Source organism: Mesitornis unicolor, unplaced genomic scaffold, assembly GCF_000695765.1.
Source record: "Mesitornis unicolor isolate BGI_N332 unplaced genomic scaffold, ASM69576v1 scaffold16138, whole genome shotgun sequence".
NCBI lineage: Eukaryota > Metazoa > Chordata > Aves > Mesitornithiformes > Mesitornithidae > Mesitornis > Mesitornis unicolor.
The window spans coordinates 53,726-63,368 of record NW_010199935.1 but is presented as its reverse complement, the minus strand read 5'-3'; the positions used below and the strand labels follow the sequence as shown (position 1 = coordinate 63,368).

The 9,643-nt window shown below is 40.8% G+C and overlaps 1 protein-coding gene across 1 annotated transcript in view; it reads left to right on the top strand.

Moving 5' to 3' along the window:
• Positions 1-9,346, top strand: part of LCOR (ligand dependent nuclear receptor corepressor) — a 21,643-nt gene extending 12,297 nt beyond the window's left edge. Inside the window, exons 3-5 of the mRNA XM_010189586.1 lie at positions 1,761-2,048; positions 4,906-4,999; positions 7,697-9,346. Coding sequence (XP_010187888.1) covers positions 1,811-2,048; positions 4,906-4,999; positions 7,697-8,666 — 1,302 coding nt within the window. The 5' untranslated portion in view covers positions 1,761-1,810 and the 3' untranslated portion in view covers positions 8,667-9,346. The remainder of the gene's footprint in view (positions 1-1,760; positions 2,049-4,905; positions 5,000-7,696) is intronic.
• The last annotated feature ends 297 nt before the right edge of the window (positions 9,347-9,643 follow it).

Genomic DNA, 9,643 nt, shown 5'->3' with positions numbered 1-9,643 from the left:
ATTCCTGCCAGCCGCATTCTTCTATGCTACAAGTACCTGCAGAGTAGTTGATATCCATGTGATTGTGCCATCAATTTGTGCCCTTCTGGGCTTTCCTGGAGCCTTTCATGTGGCCTTCAGCAGGTTATAGTAGAGAGGTTAGAAAATGGAAGAAATGTCACTATAGCAAAGAAAAAGCCTCCAGGCTTCTCCAGGGTTGTGTTCTTGTGGACCATTTGGGAAGAAAATGAGAATATAAGTGTACCTAAATTTAAGTTTGGCTCATCTCTTGGTGTCTTCTTAAAACTCTAGTGTCTTATCCTCTGCAGCAATAAAACAGCCTGTCGATTTTACCAGAAAATAATTACATATCTGTGTAAACATCTTGGAAGTTTACAGCTATTTCACCCCTATAATAATATATGTGGTGACCGCATAAAGTCTTGGAGTTGGAAAGCTGTGTTTAACAGGAAGGAATTTGGGCTGAACAAGTATTTAAAGCTCAGTATGGTTTTTCATCAAGAAAGACAGTAGCTGCTTACTGCTGCTCTCTGGTTTGTGAGCAACTCCATGCTCAAACCTTCACGTCAGTCATCCTTTACAGATACACTAAAGCTGGCTTGTTGGATTGGCGCATTTTTGTCAAAACTGGTGGCTAAAGGCAAATCTAATGCTGAAATGTCCCACAGAAGATTTTGCTAACACTTCTAATAGTTCAATTTCAACCTGGGCTTTTTAATCTTTTTTTCTATTTTTCTGTTTTGAGATTTGCTTTTGAAGATTTATTTGGTCTTCTACTGGACAATTTTCTCTGAATGTTTTTTCAGAAATAGAAAATCAAGTCTTCTAAGCCATTTCTGGAGTTGCTGTGTGGTTGTGGTGTGTTTTGCTTTTTGGTTTTAAAAATAACAAAAAAAAACCCTGAATTGGCCAGAGAACGTAATCAGTGTCTGAGGTGAAGTGGCAGGCCTTAGCTTCTGTGATGCAGGAGTTACAGACTTGCTTTCACATCATGAATTTCTACTGGTCTAAAATAGTGATTTTTACCAATATATTTTTGGGCTGCCCAAATACCTTTGTATTTATACACTATTTCAATATGAGTAAATTGGGATGTCTAATCTGTTCCACTTCACATTTCCTACTAATGGATTTCGCAGCTCTTCTAAAAATAGAATTGTTTTTCATGTGACACATCTTGGATTTTTGTGCATGTGAAAGTGCTTTGGGTAATACCTGATGCTACATTGATTATAATGATAGAAATGTCAAAAGGAATAGATAGGCTGGGATGGAAGACACTTGAACGTTTGATCTTCATGGGAGTTATTTTGAAGAATCAGAACTATAGGGCTTTGTTTCTCAGTAAATGTGTAGGGGTCTGCTGCAACTTTGTTCTCCTTTCTCCTCTTTATAGCTGCAGGTAAGTTACTCGATTCTTCTACTGAATAACCTGTTCAATTTTTTTGGAATAAGCTTCATTACTCGGTACTTTTCTTCATTGGTCTAGCTCTCCAGACCTCTTAAAGGTTGAATATATTCCAGAACAAAAGATGAGATTGCATACTTCTCCTAGGTAACTGTTACTTTGGGAAGGTTATACCAGAATTAGCAGTCGTTCTTGTTCAGGTAGTCTAAGACTAAAGTACATTTTCTGCATAAACTATTTGATCTTTGGCTTTCTTTTTTTTCCATAGATTTTTTTTAATAAACAATGACTTAATGTAAAAGCTGTTTTACTTAAAGTGCTTCCTTAAAAAAAAAATCTCTAATATTTACAGACAGTCCCAGGGTCTCTGACCCCAATATTCCCCTAGTGGCCCGTGAGATCATGCAGCGAATGATCCGACAGTTTGCTGCTGAATATACCTCAAAAAATAGCTCTACTCAGGACTCCAGCCAGCCCAATAGCACAAAGAACCAAAGCCTGCTGAAAGCATCTCTGGTCGCCTCCTCTCCCACGGCTGCAACTGCTCAGAACCCTGTGCTCAGCAAACTTCTCATGGCTGACCAAGACTCACCTCTGGACCTTACTGTCAGAAAGTCTCAGTCAGAACCTAGTGAACAAGGTAGGACTCTTATCAGTGTCTTGCATCCTATGGCAATCCACTAACGGTGTTCTTGTTGCTAAACCAGTCAATTAGAAGTTTGCACTTTTACGTAAAATGTAAAGTGGAGAAGCGGTGGATGTTTTTACAGTAAAATAACGACTAGCAAGATGTGGCTGGGAGAGAAGAGAGGTTTTGAAAGAAGGTGGGTCCATAGACATGAGCGATTCTTCTGAAGAAGGGCAAAGGGGGGGATGGGCATGCTCCAAATTTGGGGAACAAGTGTGCTGTTCCTGCTGGGAGCTGCAAGGAGCAGTCTGCCAAAATAGTCTGGACGTTCGCTGATGAGACAAGTTCAGACGGTCGTAGCGACCATAACGTTGCCTCCTTTCTGAAGATCAGTTCACAGTCTGAAGGACCGATTTATTTTCTTTCTGGTCATAGTGTGAAAACTCTATCTCTTAAAAGTCTGTGAGAAGTTGCTTTGTGAAGGCTGTAAAAATTATACCCGTGAACTGTGTAAAACTTCCAGGTTTATGTATTTGGAGGAAATGTCTCTTTTCTACCTTAAAAATAGACTTGTTCTGCAGAGCACAGATTGAATAACTTGTAACAGTGTTGCAGAGCTTGTTTTAATTTGAAAACCTTGCTCTCCATCAAAAATGTTTTTTAACGAGCAAATTTTGTGGGTGATTATAGTATGTGAATGTTCTTGGGGTTTTTTCCAAAACTGTTGAATAGAGGTTATCATAAGTGTATCCTTCCAATAGGATTAAAATTAGCCCCTTTACCCTTCTTTAGAAATGGGTTAGCAAGTGCTCTGAGATCATTCTACCAAATACAAAGTAGGCTGTCTGTCCTCAAGTGGAAAAGGTGCCTTAAAAAAAAAAAGCCTTTCCCTTTATTCTTTGAACATACGTTTATGAAGCCTTTTGTAAAAAGGTTGGTTTAATATGTCCAGCAATGTCCAGCTTGGGCGCCTGGACACTTCTTACGCTTACAGCACTTACCGAAAGCTGTCACCATGCTTCGGGTACAAATCTGCATTAGAGCACTGTCTGGTGTCTTTCTCCAAGTGAGGACCTGTACATTTAGCTGATAGGCATTCTTTCCTAGCTAACTTTATTATAAATGCATTTCACAAGTGTCATTTGCATATATGTTTATAAATGTTAAACTGTTCTCATCGTGAAGCTTTTCACTGAAAGAGAGAGGGAGAGAATCGGTTTTGCTTCCTTTTTCTTTTTTAATTAGAGGGTTGTATGGTGAAGAAGAAGGCCTGTACATGAACTGTTCTTTAGCTGCCACGTGATGAAAAAGCTGTAAGATAATTTCTAATGTTCGCAACACTTGTTAAGGAATTAGAACATGTGCATATTAGCTTATACAGTAATCTGTTTGCTGATGTAATTCTTTTTTTCCAATTTACATTTACTGTAATTGGGAACAGGTTTTGCCAGACTTGTTAATGAGAGGTTTAAGAGGCTGTCGTGAAGGATTGCTAGTGGTGCTTCTTGTTACGTTTCTGAGTTTTAGTGGATTGAGGGGGAACCTGGCTTGTTGTAAACTTCCCCATGGGCTATGAGGCCAGTCCTGTGTGCCCTCGGACACTTCTAGGCCGTACCGACCCTTCTGACGGAGGAAGCGTGGATGCGAGCGCCTTGGGCAGCATCCTGTGCTCTTCAGTGTAGCCCCTTGAACAAGAGGTGCTGTTTGGTCCAGTCTTGTCCCTATCTTGTGGCTGCACAAGTGTTGTTCAGAAGGAAGATTAAATTCTCTGCTTGCCCAGGTTTGGGTTATGGTGTGTTCCCAAATGCAGTGGGTGGAACAGCTTTCTGCAAGTTAATTCTAGTTCCCTGTTTATCATGTTTTTTCTCCATATGTCAAATGAGAACCTCAAGCAATCTGAAAGCCGCTTTACATTGTTCTTGTGCTGGGTGGTATTTACTTGATTGGACAGAATGAGCGAGGAGCTCTGAAATGTCTCCAGTTTACTTTGCCAATAGGTCTCATTTGTCTTTGCCTCATAAATTCCTCATTTCAGCATTTCCAGGAATTTGAGATAGTTGTGCTGATTCTGTGACAATGTTGCCCTTATTAAAATGACCAGAACTTGTTTCAGTGTAGTGGGAGCGAGGCTTTTCTAGCAAAAAGCGCTCCTTTTCCTGCTGCTCAGAAATGCAGTTTCTATAAGGGCTTGCAGAGGAGCATGGATGAGTGTGAGGAAGTGCCATTGGTGAGAATGGAAGAAGCAGTCTAGCAGGAAAAACAGTTGGGTGTATGGAAGAAAATAGGGAGTAAAATGGCACCGTAGAGTGGGGAAAGCTTTGCCAGTAGGGACCCATTGGAGACATGGAAAAAAGGATGAAGCTAGCTGCCAGGTGAGGAGGAACCCCAAATCTGTGTGTGTTTTCATTTGAAAGTAAGTTTCCAATATTAAATTCTCAATGAATTTTCCTACAGGTATTTGGATAACAAAAAAATAATTCGAATACTGTCTTAAAGCCCTGCTTTAAGGGTGGGGGGGCAGGGAATATCTCAGGAATTTGAAGATTGTCTCATTTTGAGCCTGCTGAGGGTTAGTTATGTGATAGGCTGTGTTGCATCCCGAACTGTCATTTTTATGTCGCCTTTTATTCTCTGGCTCTTGTAGCAAATGCATTTTTAATTTTGCCAATTTTTGTTGTGACTTCTGAGGACTGTGTTGAAGTCACTCGTAAGCCAAATGGCAAGCAAATCTAAGCCTTAGTTTGTTTAAAAATAAGATAAAATAAAAAACACTGTATGCTAAATATTACTTTAGCCTGAAAGACAAACAAGGGGCAACGTGGCTTATCCTGCTTCTTCACATGTTTAAGTCATTCTTTTGTTCCCGCAGACGGTGTGCTTGATTTATCCACGAAGAAGAGTCCCTGTGCCGGCAGCACCTCTCTGAGTCATTCTCCAGGGTGCTCCAGTACTCCGGGAAATGGGTAAGGGAAAGCAACTTACTATGACCTTTTAAAACCGTTCTTTACTAGAAATGTTAATTTTAATTTACTTTTGGTGTTAACCCTTTGGAGTAGTGTGTTTTTCAACTTGTGCCTTTGGCAAATACCTTCACCCCACCTGCCAAATATGAGTTGCTGCAAACTGAAACAGGTTTAACTTGCAGTTAAGAACTCTTAATATCTATAGTTTTGGCCATTTCACTACTTAGCTAAAAATCTTTCCATTGCCTACTTCTTGGGTTTAGTGATAAGTGATGTCTGTGGAGGCTTTGCAATATGATTTAGACTTCATTTCTCTTAGGGGAAAGTTAGCTAACAGGAAAGTTTATTTTAGGGGCAGCAATGATCTGGGCAGTGAACCAAGCTGAATTAGATTTGGATCACTGTGTGCCCTTTGTTAATATTTCCTACCATAGACCACAGCTTGAAAAAAAGAAAAGCAGCTAGGGAAAGGAGTCTGGTAGTTCAGAAAACATTAAATAATGGCTTTTTGGATTTGTGATTGTACTGTAGCATTCAACAACTTTCTTTTAAAAAAGTTATAAAACACATGGTGTGCTACTCTTGCCTCAATTAGTTCAAGGTGTGAAAGAATGTTATACCAAAAAATTTCCTTTAGGTTTCATATTTCTAGCAGTCACCGTTTGCATACATTTAGAAATCCTTTACCCTTAGCTAGGATTGAGTTACTTGTACTGCAGAGGCCGACTTACTGGGAGTAAGAGGGATTTTGGGTGTTGATGGGAAAATTTTATCTTGAAACTACTATGAACAAGTAGTTTTTTAAGTTAAGTATAGAAACAGAATATGGTTTAAACTGCTATTTAATTGCTGGATTTAGCTTTACAATAGCCTTTGAAAAACCTGAAATTTTAAACTAACAACCCACCGCCAATCCTGTGTACTGCTAACAGCTGATTTAGCTTTTGCGTTTCTCTTTGGAAAAATATTACTGTCTCAGATTTCTCCCTTCGAGATTACATTTTCCATTTAATATTAATAAAATATTTCAATCCTCATTTAAAAGTTAGTCTTAATCCTTTTTCACAATTCTTTAGCATAATCCTTCCCCAGCAGCTCTTCTCTTCCAGTTCTGACCAGGTTATTTCCAGCTCTTATTTTCCTGGGAAGGCAGCAGAAGCCGCTGGGGGCCGTGTTGTATTGTTTGTTCCCTTGTTTGTGTATCCGGTGAGGGCCAAAGTCCAGGGATGCCACAGGGGCCAGCATCTGGCACTGGTGATCAGCTCTGTGGGTGCATTCTGGCACCTGTGGTTACCTGTACAGGTGTGTGGTAAATGAGGGTGACTGCAGTCTGTTTAGCAGCAATGATCTCAGGTGTGAGCCTCTGTCCTAGGTAGCTGCCAACGTGACCTTTATTTAGGTACAGTCACTGATGCACACTGGTGCTGACAGATGCTGCAGAGGGGCAGAGAATGCACATTGCTTGGGAGACTTCTCTGGAAGAGCAAACTTTCATTCATTTATGCGGGTTTTGTTCTTGTTGACTCTTGTAACCCACTTCAACCATGACTCATTGCATCCTGGAGAGAAGCTAGCAGCACACGTATCAAGCACGGTGTATGGTACATGCCAGGTCCTTTCAGTGGATGGATGGATCTCTCTCTTATTTTTTTTTTTCTCCCAATCCCAATGTGATGTTCAAAAGAATAACGTAGCTTTTCAATGGTATGAATCCTATCCTTAAATAACGCTGACATAGGTAGAGGGCTTTACATCAGTTTAGCGTCCCAGAGCATTAAAATAGAATTGCTTAGTTGTCTGTATGTTGAACATGGATTTTGAAACTAGTGTGACTTAGTTACAGTTACTACGGGGGGCTAAGGAAGTGAAATATTAAAATACACGTTTATCTGCAGTAGCAGTACTTTGTGTTGTAGAAAGAACACTTGTGACGAAAGGAAAATGGTAAAAATACGTACTGTTTTTTCTGCTATTAACCCTTGATCTGGATGACAGTTGGAGCTTTCCTAGCTGTGCTGTGTGTCAGATGAGCATCAGGGACACGTATATATGCAATTAGTTGTTAAGAGAGCAATTTGGTAAGTCTAGCGTAATGCAGTGCTTTCATATTTGATGCTTAATGAAAGTCAAGCAAATACCTTTGAGGCCTGCTAAGCATTTTTTTAATCCTGAGCAGCAGTTTTTCCATATGATGTACGTGACCACCATCCAAGGTTTCCACCTATGTGTAGATACTGCAGGTGGCAGTCATATTTGCATGTTGAATATGTTGCACTTTGGCTTACTCTTTTATTACTGTACTTGTTTAGTGGTAACGTCACACCAGTAACACAGTTGTGTGCAGATCTATGGCGATCGATTACTACTTTGTAATTAAGGTGCTATTTTCAGACACTTGCGCGAAGCCTTTTCTACTCCGAGAATTTGTGAACCCAACCAGAGACCAGCCAACAGGTTTCATTTTTCTTTGCCCAAAAAGCTTCTCTTTTTTTGCGAACAAGTTTTAAAACTGACTGATGCTGAGACTTAAAAAAAAAATTAAATAAAAAAATAAAATAAAAAAAATTTAGAGAAAAATAATTAACGCAAAAAGTGATGTTACCCAAGCAAGGCCTTCTAATAAAGGAGTGGCCCCCTCACCCATCCCTCCCTACCTGTGCAAGTCCTGCTCACATCAGTTTCCTTCCATCCAATTAGGCGACCTGGGAGACCCAGCCAGCACCATCCGGAGGGACTACAGAGTGGTGATGGGGTACCTCCAAGAAGCTTGCAGGATGGAACCAGGGAAGGTTATGGCCACTCCACATCTCTTAAAGTACCGCTGGCTCGATCACTCCAGATTAGTGAAGAACTGCTGAGCAGAAACCAGTTTTCTACGGCTGCCAGCCATGGGCCATCTGGACTACAGAATCATGGACAGCACTTAATATTATCCAGGGAGGCTTCTTGGGCAAAACCACACTACGAATTCAATTTCAGCCGCATGAAATTCAGGGGAAATGGTGCACTCAGCAACATCAGTGACCTTCCTTTTCTTACAGAAAACTCTGCCTTTCAAAAAATGGCACTTCAAACTAAGCAGGATGGGAAAAAGGACGTGAGCCATTCGTCTCCTGTGGATTTAAAGATACCACAAGTTCGAGGCATGGACCTTTCATGGGAGTCCCGCACTGGTGACCAGTACAGCTATAGCTCTTTGGTAATGGGTTCACAAACGGAGAGCGCGCTTAGCAAAAAGTTAAGGGCTATCCTTCCAAAACAAAACAGGAGAAGTTTGCTGGATGCTGGACCAGATTCCTGGGGCTCAGATGCTGAGCAGTCTACCTCTGGACAGCCATATCCCACCTCAGATCAAGAGGGAGATCCTGGCTCCAAGCAACCTAGGAAGAAAAGAGGGAGATACAGACAGTACAACAGCGAGATACTGGAGGAAGCAATCTCTGTGGTGATGAGCGGGAAAATGAGTGTTTCCAAAGCTCAGAGTATTTATGGGATCCCCCACAGTACACTGGAGTACAAAGTTAAAGAGAGGCTGGGCACTTTGAAAAACCCTCCAAAGAAAAAGATGAAATTAATGAGGTCGGAGGGGCAGGATGTTTCAGTAAAGATTGAATTAGATCCCCAGGGAGAAGCAGCACAAAGTGCAAATGAATTGAAAGATGAGTAGGGATGTTGTAGAGTGCCAATTACTTTGCAAACTGGGTGAGCACTACTGCATAGTTCAACCACCACTGAGCACACCTGATTCTCCTCTTTGCTGCAATGCTCTTTCCTTTGCAGTTTAGCATAGACTCGTGTGGACACAGGTGAAAGGTGTGCTCTGAATGTCACATATGTAAATTATTCAAGCCTGGTATGGCACAGTTTCCCTCCTTCACCTGCCCACTATCCCCCTTTTTTTGTTTTTTCTTTTGCCTTTTGCATGTTTCTCTGTAATAGAGAGTTGAGTTACCTCACAAAGAATGCAGATCTGTGGAAGTGGACATCTTGCCTGTAGAGCCTGCCTGAACTTCTGGTGTTGGATTTTTCGTGTCTGCCTTTATAGAAATAAGTCCACTTTGTTAAACTGATACTCTCTTAAAACCAGGCATTTTCTTGAGTGGGAATCAGACTGTCATTCTTCAAAACATTTCAGAAATCTTTTTTCCCCTCCTTTTCTTTGATCCAGTTGATTGAAAGATCTGAGCTAAATCATGTTATTTAGGAATGGTACCTCTCTTGAACTCAGAGATTTGTTTATTAGATGGATGATCAATTGGGTCTAATTAGGCTCCCCACTGTTTTCTTTCTAAATTAAACATACTTCCCATTCACTGTCTGCTTAGTGCTCACCCGGAGGGGAGGGGAGGGAAAACTTAACATACACTACCTTCAGAATATGTCAGTTAATTATTTGTAACACTACCTTCGCTGTAATTTTGTTTGATATTTTTGAAGGGTGATATTTAGACTCACCTGCTTGAGGATGTAGCCTTATCTCACGGAAGACAAGCTTCTCGCAGTCAGGAGCAGTCAGGGTACACTAAATGATGTATTAGGGTATGCCTCATGATAACAGAACTACGGTTCTTCGTGACCTTCATGCTTTTTAGAGACTTGATTCTGAGTTTACTAAACTATGTGGTTCCAACAGCTAGTTTAAAT